The 17,300-nt window shown below is 41.5% G+C and overlaps 1 protein-coding gene across 1 annotated transcript in view; it reads left to right on the top strand.

The window, feature by feature from the left end:
- The window catches only part of DNAJC7 (DnaJ heat shock protein family (Hsp40) member C7), a 72,357-nt gene extending 55,616 nt beyond the window's left edge, over positions 1-16,741 (top strand). Inside the window, exons 13-14 of the mRNA XM_078766431.1 lie at positions 8,413-8,484; positions 15,113-16,741. Of these exons, the coding sequence (XP_078622557.1) occupies positions 8,413-8,484; positions 15,113-15,150 (110 nt within the window). The 3' untranslated portion in view covers positions 15,151-16,741. The remainder of the gene's footprint in view (positions 1-8,412; positions 8,485-15,112) is intronic.
- Positions 16,742-17,300: the final 559 nt, after the last annotated feature.

A 17,300-nucleotide genomic window follows, 5' to 3' on the forward strand; every position in this document is an offset into this window, starting at 1 on the left:
TTTTCATCCAATTGACTTGAAATTTGAAGAGGACTTGCATATCTCATCACTGAATTCAACCACGTATTATATTTTAGGTAAACACAGGCCAAAAGGTCAACATAGGCCAAATTTCTAAAATCACCAATTTTCATTTGATTGACTTGAACGTCTTAGAGTATTTATATATATATGGTCACTGAAATCAACCAGCATCTATTTTTGAGGTCAACATAGGCCAAAAGGTCAACATAGGCCAAATTTTTAATATCCTCAATTTTCATCCGATTGACTTGAAAATTGAACAGCATTTGCACATCGAGTCACTAAATAGGGAAATTAACTAGTTTTGAGGTCAAAAGGTCAAAGCTCAACTCAAGGTCAACCTTCCGAAATCATTTTTCATCTGAAAAATCGTCAATTTTCATCCTGTTGACCCGAGCTTTGATCAAGATTGTAAATTTTAATCTTCATGAAATGGACAATTTGCTGTATCAATGGAAAACTTTGGGGGGGGGGGGGATTTTGCAAGTATCGTGTTACGCATGACGTCTTCTTGTTTATTTGTTTGTTTGTGAACAAAATATCTCAAAAAGTTGTGGACGGTTTCGTACGAAATTTAGCAGCGATGTAGCGTTTGTCACAAGGACAAAATGATTAGATTTTGGTGAAGATCCGGATTTGCATCCGGCTACTATAATTTTTAAAATGATGTTTCACCATTGGGAGATAGGGACAAAAACGATACATTGCAGGTTATCTCAAAATGTTATGGACGAATTTGGACAAAACCTGGTGGACCGGTTGGGCGTCTGACAAGGACAAATCGATTCGATTTTGGTGAAGATCGGAATATGGATTTGGATATGAGAATTATTTAATTTCTAAGTGATTCTTCACCATTGGGAGATAGGGCCAAAAACGATACATAACAGGATATCTCAAAAAGTTATGGATTTGGACGAAATTTGTTGGACCGGTTGTGTATGTGACCAGGAAGAATCAATTCAATTTTGGTGAAGATCCGGATCCAGCTCGAATAATTTTTTAAGTTATTCTTCACCATTGAGTGATATGGCCAACCAGGCAGAGGTATGCTCTCACGGACTTCCGTTTCCGGTCCCTGGAGCAAGGAAGCGTGTTCGACCTCTGGACGGCAGCAAAAGTTAAAGTATTTTTTCCATTCGTGTATTCGTCGATTTCTACTCGTTTTTTATTGTGCATGTGTTGCAGGGTGTTTTCCAGTTGCTGTTGTTTCGCAATTCCTGCAAACTTTTGTATAATTTAATCCTTTTCTGTCCCACCGCGTGCGCGGCCTAGTTTATCTCGGCCCATAGGTGTTCTTAGGTGTTTTGTGAATTTAAGTTCTTTCCTTCGCTGTATTGCTTATTTCTTAGATTTTCTCTTCTCCCCCTAACTTCCCCGAACATCGACCACTTGTCTAACGTTTTAAATCTCTTCAAAGTCTCTTCACGTCTCTTCTCGTCTCGGGAAGTCTCGGGAAGTCACGTGACGTGACGTCTCTTCAAAGCTGTGCATGCGCGCACGCTTTCGAAGTTAATAAGTAACTTTTCACAATTGTGTTTTTGTCGTAATACCGGCTTTACCACAGGTCGAAACTTTATCTTTCTTTCGGTGTGTATGTAACTATTGGTGTCTCTAATAGTATTCTTGGTGTTGGTTTTTCATACCTGTGTACAGAATACCTGTGTGTGTACCTGTGTACAGAATACCTGTGTACCTGAATACCTGAGTACAGAATCGTCGGTACAGTTCGTGTCGCATATTCTGACGCCAAGTGTAGGACTAGTAGTAGGAGGCTACCGTGTCTGACCTTGGCTTGAGGCTTTGTTTCTGTCTCAGCGGTTTCTTCGATTGCGCTCGCAATTCCTTTCGGTCTCTATTTTTCACGTTTCACGTTCGGTCTCTGTCTGTTTTCATCCCAACTCAAAAAAAAAAAAAATATATATATATTCCCTTCTCTGTTCTTATCCGTTTCGTTCTTATTTGTTCGTTCGTTCCTTGACCACGTTGTTCGTGATCATGTGTTCACGTCATTAAAAAATGTTTCATCTGTCCCCTGAAGAATGGTATTCTGTCACATACTATCACACCTTTTTCTTCTTGTTCTATAAAAGGATGCTTTCGACTTGCTCACCAAATCTATTCATTCCAAAAAAAAATTCCATCTCTTACAGCTACAGTGCCTCTTTCATTCATTCCCTAAACTCTCCAGAACTCCACCCATCCTTCAGCGTCCTCAAACGTATTTTTGACTCGAAGGTCGCAAGAAACTCATTTTGCAAGAAATGTTCGTTTCCCATTAATCGTACATTTTTCAAAATCCAATCTCACCCCTCCCCTCCAAATCTTCCCCATCACCCATCCCTTTCAGATCTCCCCCCTTGCCCCTTCCTTCCTAAACTCCCCCCACACCCCTCCCCTCTGAGACCCTCCCTCACTCCTCCCCTCCTAGACTCCCCTCTCACCCCTCCTCCTCAAAAGCGTCCTCCCCGCTTCTTCCCCCTTCCAACTCTCACCTTCATCTCCCTCAACCTTCTGCCTCACTCTTCCCCCTCCTCAAACAACACCTCACTGCGCCTCACCCAATCACCATCAAACCTTTTGTCCGCCCCATTCTTCCCTTTCTCCAAGCTGTTCTGAAATCTCTGACACACCTTCAACAGCTCTCCCTACCTCTTCCTCTTCTTCCACATCATACCCTACCCCCCCCCCCCCCCTGTTCTGTATCCGATGCTCCCCCTTCCTCTTCTTTAACAGCATGGACCTCAAACATCCGGGGCCTTCTCTCAAACTTGACTGATCTCTCCATACAGGTTGCTTCTGACAAACCAGACGTGATCTGCTTCACAGAAACTTTCCTCCTTCATGATGTCTCTGATTCCTTGGTATCTCTCCCAGGTTACTCCCTCCTCCGGTATGATAGACCTGAGCCTCGTCCTGGAGGGGGGGTTGCTATCTTTATAAAAAACTCGCTTCCTCACTCGCCCTGCACTGCCCTCTCTCCACCTCACCCCCAGGAATACCTTTGGCTACGCCTTCCCCTTCGCTCCCACCTTTTGTTCATATGTGTGTTGTACCGTCCACCAAACAGTGATGACTCCATCTACATCTCGCTGTCTGATAACATGGACCAACTTCTATCTACCCATCCCAACTCTCTCTTCCTCATATGTGGTGATTTCAATTGTCACCATGCCAGTTGGCTGGGTGTGGGTACCTCTCTCACCACCATGGCTCTTCAGCAAAGGACCTCTGTGACTCACTGGGACTGACACAATCTGTCAATTTCCCGACCCGGATCTCAATCAACGGAGCATCTTCTCTTCTAGATTTGGTTATGACTAACTTCCCTGAAAATTTCTGCTGCTCTTCTTCTGCAGCAATCGGCTCATCTGTTCATGTGCTTGTTAAAGTGGACATCTCTGACCATTCTCAGAGAGCCTCCTCAGCGTCGACGAGTCTGGCATTTCACTCAGGCCAACTGGCATGGTCTTCAAGCAGCCATCAATCATCTGGACTGGTCTCCCATCTCTACAGCCTCTGACATCAACTCATCCTGGGAATTCTTCCAAAGTAAACTGCTCTCTCTCATGCACAGATTTATCCCATCTCGTCTTCAGTTGTCATACCCTTCCTCCCGTCCATGGTACACGGAATCTTGTGGTGAGGCTATTGCCCAGAAACAACTTGCTTTCGTCTCCTGGAAAGCAAATCCAACGGAAGGAAATCTCATTTCCTTTCACAAAGCCCGAAACAAGTGTGTGTCCACCCTCAGGAGAGCCAGGAAACAATATCTCTCCGTTCTCAGGACAGAACTCTCTTATCTGTCTCCCTCTTCCAAATCCTGGTGGCGTCTGGTCAAATCTGTTTCTGGTGTTTGTTCCCCCTCCATCCCCTCCCTCACCTCAAACGGCCACACGGCTGACTCCGCGCGTGAAAAAGCTGAATGCCTCAACTCTGTGTTTGCCTCTAAATCTTGTGTCCCAAACCCATCCCTCTCTGTACCCACCGTACCCAGTCGTACCCAGCTGCTCCTGGACTCTGTGTCCTTTCCTCCTGACAAGGTGGAAAAGTTTCTGTCAACCCTCGACTCTGATTCTGCAACTGGACCTGACGGCATCAGCCCACGGGTCCTAAAATCTTGTTCTTCCGCTCTTTCACTCCCTCTCTTTGTTCTCTTCACACTCTCTTTTGCTCAAGGTCATCTGCCATCTGCTTGGAAATCTGCCAACATCACTGCTTTGCACAAAAAGGTTAAAAAACAGATCCCAGCAACTACAGACCAATCAGCCTTCTCTCAATTATCAGTAAAGTCATGGAATCCATCATTGCTTCAGATATGAAATCTTTCCTCTTCTTCAATGGCTTGATCTCTGATCATCAATTTGGTTTCAGACCTGGTCACTCTACTCTGGACATGCTGCTACTGCTTTCTCAGCAATGGATGGAGGTCCTCAATGCCAAACAGGAAATTAGAGCCGTCTCCCTTGACATATCACGTGCCTTTGATACGGTCTGGCACCCCGCTCTGCTCACCAAACTCTCCTCTGTTGGTATCCATGGAAATCTCCACGCATGGCTGGCGGACTTCCTCTCTAGTCGTAGTCAACGTGTGGCCCTGAATGGGTTTCTCTCATCTCTTCCTGTTCAGGCTGGAGTTCCCCAAGGCAGTGTTCTGGGCCCTGTGCTTTTTCTGGTCTTCATCAATGATCTCTCCGACTCTCTTGAAAATCCTCTCTATCTCTTTGCTGATGACTCTACTCTCTGTCGCTCCATTCTTCATCCCTCAGATCGGCAGTCTGCAGCCTCCTCACTCTCTGCAGACCTGGACAAAATAACAGACTGGGCAAACAAGTGGAACATGTCTTTCAATCCTGACAAATCTCACACTCTTACGATGTCTCTCCGAAAAGACCGACTGGACAACCCTCCCATCTACTTTCTGAATAATCCTCTCCAAGAAGTTCTGTGACTCAAACTTTTGGGTCTCACTATCTGCCATGATCTTTCCTGGGAAAACCACATTTCAAATCTGGCCTCCAAAGCCAGTCGCCGACTGGGCATCCTCAGTCGTGCAAAGTCCTTCCTTGGCACACCTGAGCTCCTCACCACGTACAAGGCTTTCATCCGCAGCTCAATGGAATACTGCTCTCCCCTCTGGGTTGGTGCTCCTGCCTCACACCTAGCTCGTCTTCACGCTGTTGAAAGCAAAGCATTCAGAATCATTGGAATCTTCCGCGATGAAGCTAACTCCAAGGGCCTCTCACTCACTCACCGCAGGCAGGTTGGTGGTCTTTCCGTCTTCTACTGACTCCTCTCTGGCCTTGCCCCCCCAGCTCTCTCTGGGCTCTGTCCTGCAAATATTCCTACAGGTCGCACAAGATCTGCCTGCAACCCTCTTATGGTTAAACTGCCAAAATCAAGACTCTCTGCTCACCTTCACTCCTTCATTCCTCTTTTCTCCTGTCTCTGGAACAAACTCCCTCACTCTCTTCAATCCCACTCCACCCTCCAGGTCTTTAAAACAGCTGTTCACCACCATCTCTTATCTTCCCCCATCCAAAACCTTGATCTTTTCTATCCCCGATAATTTCACCCCAATTCCACTTTTTGAAATACCAACTTCTGTCCTGGAAGTCCTTGGTGTCCTTGTGTTTTATACTTCTCCCACCCCCCCCCCCCTTCCCACGCCTCCTCCCCCCAAGCCCTCTCCCTCCCACACATCTCCCTGCTTAATGTTGTGTGCTCTCGAGTGTTTGTGTGCTTCCCATTCTCTTGTCTTCCGCTCCCTCTTTTTATATATTTTGTTTGTCTGGTTGATTTGTTTGTGAAGTAAATGTCAGCTCTTTCACGAGCCTCGATTCAGTCAGTATACAAAAAAAAAACCTGAGTGCCATTCTAGTTAAGGCATATAATCAAAATCTGGATTCGGGTTTGAAGTTCGGATCCTGTGAGACTAAACACTTGTCCAAAATCTGGAGTGAAATCGGACAAAATTTAACGCATTGGCGATTCTTTTAATCAAGTGTATATCTCTTACTCGGCTTTCAGCAAGGCTGTTCTTCCTCCTTCTCCATATTGGCAAAGTATTAAACTTCACTTTTTCTGCTGTTCTGACATTTATATTGAGTGAAGAAAATATCATGTAATGTGCCCAAAGTGTAACTTTATTGAGTAAAACGAAAGTAATTAACCACCGGGAATTGAATAAAATGAAAATTATAGACAGCAGGATTGAGGGAAACCATTCCACAGTCACACCTGTATATTTTGTGGGGGCATCTGAGGATGGAAAGCTTAAGATCGAATGAAAAGAACGTGGACCTCCTCCAGCTATAGTCTATTTAATTTATGCCCTTCCTTTAAAAAGTAGAAAGTACGGAGGTTGACGAACAATGGCCCGTTTAAAGGCAAACCAACGGTCTTTGCCTTGGGGTTTTTTGGTTTGATCCACTGTGCTTAGAGAGAGAGAGAGAGAGAGAGAGAGAGAGAGAGAGAGAGAGAGAGAGAGAGAGAGAGAGAGAGAGTGTGTGTGTGTGTGTGTGTGTGTGTGTGTGTGTGTGTGTGTGTGTGTTTTTGTCGCGTCTGTGTGTGTGTGTGTGTTTTTTTGTCGCGTCTGTGGCTTAACACCAGCCTTGGAAGGGTGAGCCGAACCAGCATTAACTCCCGAGGCGACCTCCCGATTATGGCGGTTATTGCGAGATGGAAGAGACACGAGGTGTTTGATTACATGAGACACGGGTTTAATTTGAAACCTAAACCAAGAACACAACAAATATAAAATGTACAATAATGATTTGTAATCCCTTTCCTTCTCCCCCCTCTTCCCCCACCCCTCCTGCTATCCTCTCTCCTGTCCCGTTCCCTCCCCCTCCTCTCTCCCGTTCCCCTCCTCTCTCCCGTTCCCCTCCTCTCTCCCGTTCCCCTCCTCCCTCCCTTCCCTCTCCTCCCCTTCTACTCTCCCCCCCCCCCCCCCGTCCCCACCTCTCCTCTCCGCTCTTCATATTTCCGTAAGGAAGCGACTTCATGTTACCCAGCAACGCAGGGTACCTTTGCTCGTACACAAATAATGTTAAGGATCATAAATGGAAGTTCTGCGCACAGCCATATGGTTTTGTTTATTTCTCCATTATTGATGGCACAATTCAGCTGAGTAGCAGAGTGAACCCACTCTACATGCAACATGTTATTCCCCCCTCACCCTAACCCCTCCTCTCAAGGGATGAAAATGCCAAGTTGGGAATTTTTTTTTCTTGTTTTTTTATACACTTGATGGAATCAAACAAAATTTGCACATGCATAACCACTTCAGGGTGCCCTCATTAATCTTTATTAATCCTAGGTCAAATCCTCTTGGAGGAGTTGATGAAACATGCAACATACCTTCATGCTTGCATACTTTCCCTTGATTTTTTTTTATTACAAACATAATGCTGGGAAATGGATTGGGGGTGGGGGGGAGGGGAAGGGAGCATGGAGGGGGGCAGTTGGACGGAAGCATTCGGGTTTCCATTATGAAACAGAACATGAGAGGGAGGTTGAAAAATAATTTAACATAAAATTTTCGTGGATTAACGCAAGATTTTTGTTGAGCAATTAACAGCATTTACGGTGTGCAAATACATAACTTGGTATAAATGGCAAAAATAAACAAAATTGGAGGAGACAACAACAACAAAGACAACTATGTGGACTGTGAAAATAATCATAAATTACTTCGTGAGCATCTTATCACTCGGTGGTTATACCCCGGCGTCCTGGCAACTCTCTTGTGTAAACATGAATTAGAATACACCTTGCATGCACTTCCTGTATAAACATAACTTTATTCATTACCATCCCTTATCCTCAACACCTCTTTACACCCAAACCATTCCCAACCCTTAAAGTTCTAATTAGTGTACTCTGAATGCATAATCAAAAACACGTTTGCAATAACATATTCGATGTAACAAGAGTGTGGTTTCATGGAAAAACAGCTCCTTGCACAATAACGTGCTCTGTGACGTCATCACAAACATCACACAATGATCGTTTTTTTTTTTTATGGCCTTAAAACGAGCATTCATTCATTCATTCATTCATTCATTCAATAACATATTCGATGTAACGAGTGTGGTTTCGTGGAAAAACAGCTCCTTGCACAATAACGTCCTCTGTGACGTCATCACAAACTCAGAGGTTTAAATTATCATCATACATATTGTAACAAAATAAATATTGCAATCGGTTTGGAATGGAGCATTCGCACTCGCACACACAATCGCTTATCTGTAATTTACAAAATGCAACTGAATTGATCGCATGGTTGTGCAAAATAATCAATCAAAATGGTCGCTGTCAACGTGACATCAAATATATACTGAACATGTCGATGTGCCAGAGTTTTATGAAATGCTTATTTTTCAGACTTTGATGCAAACACCATCTTTCGCACGTTCTTTGGGCCTACATCTTCCGGAGGCAACTTCAGTTTTGAAAGTAAGCAGCCTGGACCCTTCATTATTATTACCTCTACCACCGAATGTGGATGGAGGTTGTTTTTTCACCCCTGTTTATTTGTCTGTGAGCAGGATATCTCAAAAAGTTATGGATTGATTCGGGCAAAAATTGGTGGGCAGGTTGGGCGTGCGACAAGGACGACTTGGTGTTTGTGATGATCCAGATCCAGATACTAGAATTTTTAAAAAGTGATTCTTCACCATTGAGAGATCAGTCCAAAAAAGATATATTTCAGGATATCTCAAAAAGTTATGGATGGATTCAGACAAAACTTGGTGGATGATTTGGGGAGATGACAAGAACAAGGTGATTAGATTTTGGTTTCGGTCCAGATCCTGATCCAACCTATCGGTGGGATACAAACTGTAAATTGTTCAGTCTTGCTAAGGTGTGTTCTCTACCGAGTGCCATGCGAGTTACCACTGTTTCCCTTTTCATTTTTGTTTGTACAAGGGGAAAAAAAAACCCCTGAGTGAATAGTCAAAGGCAACATGAGGTTTCAAGTAAACTGCTGGTTCATGTGTGTTAGACTTTAATGTATTGCTATAAAGTGATCACAAGGAAGAAATATTTGTAAGGCATAATTAGGGGTACCCAGTTAACTCTTCACCCTTTTGTGTTACCTTTCCGGTATGCACGCTTAACTATTCACCTTTTTGTGTTACCTTTCACTATTCACGCCGGTATTTGACATCTTTGACTATTTGACATCTCCACGACAATCACACAATTTCAGGTCCTTTTCAACAACTGTGAGTGAACCCGTGCCGCTCCAGCTTAACGGCTGGGTGCATACCCCGTGCATACCGAGAGATAAGCGATTGATTCGTCCCATTTCATGAGGTCCGATGACGGTGCATATTTATAATAGAAATGTAGTGGAAAACATGAATGGATTTTAAAACCCAATGGTTTTCTTTGATTTATTTGTGGCATTTATGAATGGTGAAAAAAAAAAAAAAAAAAACTTTTGGCTTACAAGAGTAAATTGGATTTTTGTTTAACAAGCTCGTTAATCTTCTCCAGCATCTTGTTATATCTGCTCTGTCTCCTGCCCTGCCCCTCTTCATTTTATCATCCTCTCGTCATTGTTCATGTTTATAACTCTCCTTCATTTTATTATCCTCTCGTCATTGTTCATGTTTATAACTCTCCTCTTCATTTTATCATCCTCTCGTCATTGTTCATGTTTATAACTCTCCTCTTCATTTTATCATCCTCTCGTCATTGTTCACGATTATAACTCCTTCATTTTATCATCCTCTCGTCATTGTTCATGTTTATCACACTCCTTCATTTTATCATCCACTCGGCATTGTTCATGTTTATAACTCTCCTCTTCATTTTATCATCCACTCGTCATTGTTCATGTTTATAACTCTCCTCTTCATTTTATCATCCACTCGTCATTGTTCATGTTTATCACTCTCCTTCATTTTATCATCCACTCGTCATTGTTCATGTTTATAACTCTCCTCTTCATTTTATCATCCACTCGTCATTGTTCATGTTTATAACTCTCCTCTTCATTTTATCATCCACTCGTCATTGTTCATGTTTATAACTTGCCTCTTCACTTTATCATCCACTCGTCATTGTTCATGTTTATAACTCTCCTTCATTTTATCATCCACTCGTCATTGTTCATGTTTATAACTCTCCTTCATTTTATCATCCACTCGTCATTGTTCATGTTTATAACTCCTTCATTTTATCATCCTCTCGTCATTGTTCATGTTTATAACTCTCCTTCATTTTATCAGTCACTCGTCATTGTTCATGTTTATAACTCTCCTTCATTTTATCATCCACTCGTCATTGTTCATGTTTATCACTCTCCTTCATTTTATCATCCACTCGTCATTGTTCATGTTTATAACTCTCCTCTTCATTTTATCATCCACTCGTCATTGTTAATGTTTATAACTCTCCTCTTCATTTTATCATCCACTCATTGTTCATGTTTATCACTCTCCTTCATTTTATCATCCACTCGTCATTGTTCATGTTTATAACTCTCCTCTTCATTTTATCATCCACTCGTCATTGTTCATGTTTATAACTCTCCTTCATTTTATCATCCACTCGTCATTGTTCATGTTTATAACTCGCCTCTTCACTTATCATCCACTCGTCATTGTTCATGTTTATAACTCTCCTCTTCATTTTATCATCCACTCGTCAGTGTTCATGTTTGTAACTCCGCATTTTATCATCCACTCGTCATTGTTCATGTTTATAACTCTGCTCTTCATTTTATCATCCACTCGTCATTGTTCATGTTTATCACTCTCCTTAATTTTATCATCCACTCGTCATTGTTCATGTTTATAACTCTCCTCTTCATTTTATCATCCACTCGTCATTGTTCGTGTTTATCACTCTCCTTCATTTTATCATCCACTCGTCATTGTTCATGTTTATAACTCTCCTCTTCATTTTATCATCCACTCGTCATTGTTCATGTTTATAACTCTCCTCTTCATTTTATCACCCACTCGTCATTGTTCATGTTTATAACTCTCCTCTTCATTCTATCATCCACTCGTTGTTGTTCATGTTTATCACTCTCCTCTTCATTTTATCATCCTCCTGTCGTTCATGTTTATCACCTCTTCATTTTATCATCCTCTCGTCGTTGTTCATGTTTATCACTCTCCTCTTCATTCTATCATCCACTCGTTGTTGTTCATGTTTATCACTCTCCTCTTCATTTTATCATCCTCCTGTCGTTCATGTTTATCACCTCTTCATTTTATCATCCTCTCCTCGTTGTTCATGTTTATCACTCTCCTCTTCATTTTATCATCCTCATGTCGTTCATGTTTATCACCTCTTCATTTTATCATCCTCTCGTCGTTGTTCATGTTTATCACTCTCCTCTTCATTTTATCATCCTCTCGTCGTTGTTCATGTTTATTACTCTCCTTCATTTTATCTTCCTCTCGTCATTGTTCATGTTTATAACTCGCCTCTTCACTTTATCATCCACTCGTCATTGTTCATGTTTATAACTCGCCTCTTCATTTTATCATCCACTCATCATTGTTCAGGTTTGTCACTCTCCTCTTCACTTTATCATCCTCTCGTCATTGTTCATGTTTATAACTCGCCTCTTCACTTTATCATCCACTCGTCATTGTTCATGTTTATAACTCGCCTCTTCATTTTATCATCCACTCATCATTGTTCAGGTTTGTCACTCTCCTCTTCACTTTATCATCCTCTCGTCATTGTTCATGTTTATAACTCGCCTCTTCACTTTATCATCCACTCGTCATTGTTCATGTTTATAACTCGCCTCTTCATTTTATCATCCACTCATCATTGTTCAGGTTTGTCACTCTCCTCTTCACTTTATCATCCTCTCGTCATTGTTCATGTTTATAACTCGCCTCTTCATTTTATCATCCACTCATCATTGTTCAGGTTTATAACTCTTCATTTTATCATCCACTCGTCATTGTTCATGTTTTTACCTCTGCTCTTCATTTTATCATCCACTCGTCATTGTTCATGTTTATAAGTCGCCTCTTCATTTTATCATCCACTCGTCATTGTTCATGTTTATAAGTCGCCTCTTCATTTTATCATCCACTCGTCATTGTTCATGTTTATAACTCTTCATTTTATCATCCACTCGTCATTGTTCATGTTTTTACCTCTGCTCTTCATTTTATCATCGACTTGTCATTGTTCGTGTTTATAACTCACCTCTTCATTTTATCATCCACTCGTCATTGTTCATGTTTATAAATCCTCATTTTATCATCCACTCGTTATTGTTCATGTTTATAACTCACCTCTTCATTTTATCATCCACTCATCATTGTTCATGTTTATAAATCCTCATTTTATCATCCACTCGTTATTGTTCATGTTTATAATTCGCCTCTTCATTTTATCATCCACTCATCATTGTTCATGTTTACCACTCTCCTTCATTTTATCATCAACTCATCATTGTTCATGTTTATAACTCTCCTCTTCATGTTATCATCCACTCGGCATTGTTCAAGTTTATAACTCTCCTCTTCATTTTATCCACTCGGCATTGTTCAAGTTTATAACTCTCCTCTTCATTTTATCATCCACTCGTCATTGTTCATGTTTATAACTCTCCTCTTCATTTTATCCGCCGCTTATTAATTATTGTTCATGTTTATCACTCTCCTTCATTTTATCATCCTCCTGTCATTGTTCATGTTTATCACTCTCCTCTTCATTTTTTCATCCTCCTGTCAATGTTCATGTTTACCACTCTCCTTCATTTTATCATCCACTCAGCATTGTTGGCCCCCGTCGCACTGCGGAGCGAAAGGTGGACTATGGTTTTGCCCACCGTCCGTGCATGCATGTGTGCGTGCATGCGTGCGTGCATGCGTGCGTAAGCAAAGGACCGAATTCTAATTTGGTGTGTGGGTGCAACCCACGTCAAAATCCAAGATGGCCACCGCCATGTATGTCTGAACCTTGTGAGTGGAATATCTTGAAAAATAAGCGAAGTACCAACTTCTAATCTGGTGTGTGGGTGTATCTAGGCATAAGGAAGAACCCTATTGAAAATTGGGTCGCCACGTCAAAATCCAAGATGGCCGCCGCCATGTACGTCGAACCTTGTGAGCGGAATATCTTGAAAAAATAAGCGAAGTACCAACTTCTAATCTGGTGTGTGGGTGTATCTTCGCCTCAGGGAGAACGCTATTGAAAATTGGGTTGCCACGTCAAAATCCAAGATGGCCACCACCACATATATGTCTGAACCCTGTGAGCGAAATATCTTGAAAAATAAACGAACTACTAACTTCTAATCTGGTGTGTGGGTGTATCTTCGCCTCAGGGAGAACGCTATTGAAAATTGGGTCGCCACGTCAAAATCCAATATGGCCGCCTTGTGTCTTCCACTTTGTCAACTCGCATCACTTCACCGACGGGGGACCTCGGCGTAATGCTTGTTCATGTTTAAATCTGCTCTTCATTTTATCATCATCCTGTCATTGTTCATGTTTATAACTCACCTCTTTATGTTATCATCCACTCATCATTGTTCAAGTTTATAAGTCTCCTCTTCATTTTATCATCCACTCGTCATTGTTCATGTTTATAACTCTCCTCTTCATTTTATCATCCACTAGTCATTGTTCATGTTTATAACTCACCTCTTCATGTTATCATCCACTCGTCATTGTTCATGTTTATAACTCTCCTCTTCATGTTATCATCCACTCGTCATTGTTCATGTTTATAACTCACCTCTTCATGTTATCATCCACTCGTCATTGTTCATACTAGGGCATGCCCGTACTATATATATATATCTAAAATTATATCCCCCCCCTCTATTTACATGAAATGGTTTGGTCCAAAGCGAACGGCTTGCGAGTGGTGACAATCCCCCCCCTCTATTTACATGCAATGGTTCGGTCCAAAGCGAACGGCTTCCGGAGTTTGGTAAAGAAATCGCCATCGCGTACACAAACGCGCAGGAAAGCGAATGAATCGCAAATTCGTTTTTATTAGTTGTAAAACATAGTTTAACGCCAACATAGTTTGCAAACGTGAAATAAATGAATACGCTCTCAAATGTGCCATCCGAGGCAGAGTGTGCCCGCCACGTTCGGCACACGCGATCGTTCGCTGCTCTCTGATTGGTTGAATCGTTTTTTGGACATAGCTCGGTAAGTAATTGTCCGATTAATATGAAACCTTGAAAAGGCACATCCTCGGGTCCCCAGCAATATACCTGGCAAGTTAAAAGTATATCGGAACCGTGGTTGTCGAGAAACAGCGGTCACAGACAAACGTACAGACGTACAGACAGACAGACAGAGATTACTGGAATTATAGATAGATTTATAACTCACCTCTTCATGTAATCATCCACTCGTCATTGTTCATATTTATAACTCTCCTCTTCATGTTATCATCCACTAGTCATTGTTCATGTTTATAACTCACCTCTTCATGTTATCATCCACTCGTCATTGTTCATATTTATAACTCACCTCTTCATTTTATCATCCACTCGTCATTGTTCATGTTTATAACTCTCCTCTTCATTTTATCATCCACTAGTCATTGTTCATGTTTGTAACTCTCCTCTTTATTTTATCATCCACTCGTCATTGTTCATGTTTATAACTCTCCTCTTCATTTTATCATCATCCTGTCATTGTTCATGTTTATAACTCTCCTCTTCATTTTATCAGCCACCTGTCAATGTTCATGTTTATAACTCACCTTCATTTTATCATGGCTGGCTGAGTGAATGTAAAAATATAAGGGAAAAATCACAGGAGGCAATTACACACTGGGAATTATCCTTGAGCCCGATTTATCTAACACAAAACCACCCACCGTGTGGTGACATGTAAACACTCTTAAGCTCACCGTTTCCCTGCTTATGTCCGAGATGGGCTTCCTATTCGCACGCGGTCCATGCTAATACTACACAATCCTATCTGTACAAGGGTATGCCATCACCTACTCCCACAAACGTAACAATATATTCATTCATTTCACTCAAATGTATTTATACACTTTGTAAACGTTCAAACCCCATACCTCTTCCTCCCCCCCCCCCCCTTTTTTTCTTGCTCTGCTGCAGCCTCAGGCCCTGGAAACTTCTTCTTCCACTTTGGCTGAACATTTTCCGATTTGCCAACGAGAGCACATGTTCGCCTTCCATTTTACTTTACTTACTCGCCTTTACTGTAGCTTGCAATGCAGTAATATATGTTTGTCAAGTTTTGCAATACTGATTGATCCATCTACCTGCAAAGACAATTTGTTTGCTGTTTAATATTTGTTTAATCAACGACCGCGTCGCTTCCTTTATCCACCCCACTCCCTACTTCTTTTACGCCATTCATCTAATGGAGAGGGCAGCGGCTAACGGCAGCCCCGCGGATTTTCGTCCTGGTTTTCCATTGAAAGGATGCTACAGGGTACTCTCCACTGAATAGATGGGGATGAAGGTGGTTCCTTACCTCATCAGACAGTGAAAATACGGCCTGAAGGCTCATGATTTGGATCTTAAAGCCGAATTTTCGTCCTGGATCTCGTCCATCACCCAAACTCGTTGTACAAAATACCGAAGCACCGGGATTCCTCGGATTGCAGTGAAGGGAAGGGCAAGCATGTGAGATTTGTATGCTTGTTTAAGATTTTCCACGAGGAGGCAATGCACTGCAGTCGTGGCTCTTCGGTGCGTATTTATCATCCGCTGTCATTGCATTTTATTTTTAGTCTAACTTTAAGGCTTGCTCTGACAATTGCTTCAAATATGGTGGTCACCATGCTCCCACGGTCACCCCAAACCTCAGATTGGTGTTTAACAGAAATTTTCCGTAATGTGCTAACTGTATCTCATTCAAAGCCTCAAACCGTGTCAGAACCATTAACACCCAATGTATCTGACTCGGTATGGACGGTTAGGAAGGTGGGTGCTTATTATAAGGGTGTTCCTCAATGCTGGTTTTCCCAGCTGTGCAAACAGATGTTATTTTATTTTATTTTGGTTTTTTTTTTGTTTTGTTTTTTGTTATTTTCTGTCTTTTTTTTTTTAATCCTTTTATTTTTTGGGACACGGTAGGTAGGGTGCTTTATCTGCTCTGCTGTGATTTGTACATGAATGAAGAACAAAGAAGATTCTGAATATGCTTGATTTAAAAAACAATCTTGCATTTACCTGCATTTTGAACACGTTCAGTTATATATTTTTTAACTCGACTGGACTTCCATGTGACGTTTCATTGCAATATTGATTGTAAAACCAGTTTGTTTTCCATTAGTCTTTACCAATGGAACCACCGGCGTATTTATATATAGGTGTATTAAAGCGTTTTCAGCAATAACATGTAATGCATATTTCATTTTCATTTGTTCATTTGTTGAGTTGTTGAACTTCTTCTTTTTTTTTTTTTTAAAGGTGAACCCCGACTTTAGCCTTGGAACACAAACGCGGTTGTAGAACTTTGTAATGGTATTCGTTTATATGAAGGTGGGTGTGTTATACTGTGACATCCCGAGGAGGTCGCACATGACCGCCCTGGGGTATTGGGTGATGATACTAGTGGTGGAAGGAGGGGGGGGTTTGAATGAATTTTATCTGCATTGTATTGCTTGTTAATGTTTGCTGGCAAGGCAGTCGATTTATTACATCTGCTCTGCTCGCTTTATTTGTCGCTTTGTAACTATGGCAGGCATGCAACAAATAAATAAAGATGGAACCAAATAGGCCTTGATTCAATCCTGCACATGCTTTAGAGTTACTCACAAATATATCTGTGCATATGAGAAGAGTATTAAAGTAGGAGATAGGGATGAGGGATATATATGAAAGCATATTTAATGGTGTATCTTGCAATTTAAAAGATGCATTAAATAGGACCTTCATTTTCCACCACTTAAACGCCTTGCTTTTTCTGCAGCTTTGAGGTTTTTTGCCTTTTGACAGTCTGTCAACATGTTTAGAACATTTTTATTTTGTTGTAATTTTGGGGTTTACCGCATTACAGCAGCACATTATACTATCGTGGCTTTCGGTGCAAGGTTTAACCTTTGCAATGAACATAGTGATGTTCTCGTTTAACTTTTGATGGATGTTCTCGTTTATATATATATATATATATATATATATAAACATACACATATACATATACTGTCGGACACCGCTATTCGTAGATTCCACGTATTTGCGAGTGATAAAATGCAACCTATATCTCCATTCGCGGAAAAGTGTCCCGCGAATTCGGTTTTTTTTTGGTTTTGTTTTTTACTCGCGACCGTGTTCC

This window comes from Myxine glutinosa, chromosome 12, assembly GCF_964187855.1.
Source record: "Myxine glutinosa chromosome 12, kmMyxGlut1.1, whole genome shotgun sequence".
Classification (NCBI taxonomy): domain Eukaryota; kingdom Metazoa; phylum Chordata; class Myxini; order Myxiniformes; family Myxinidae; genus Myxine; species Myxine glutinosa.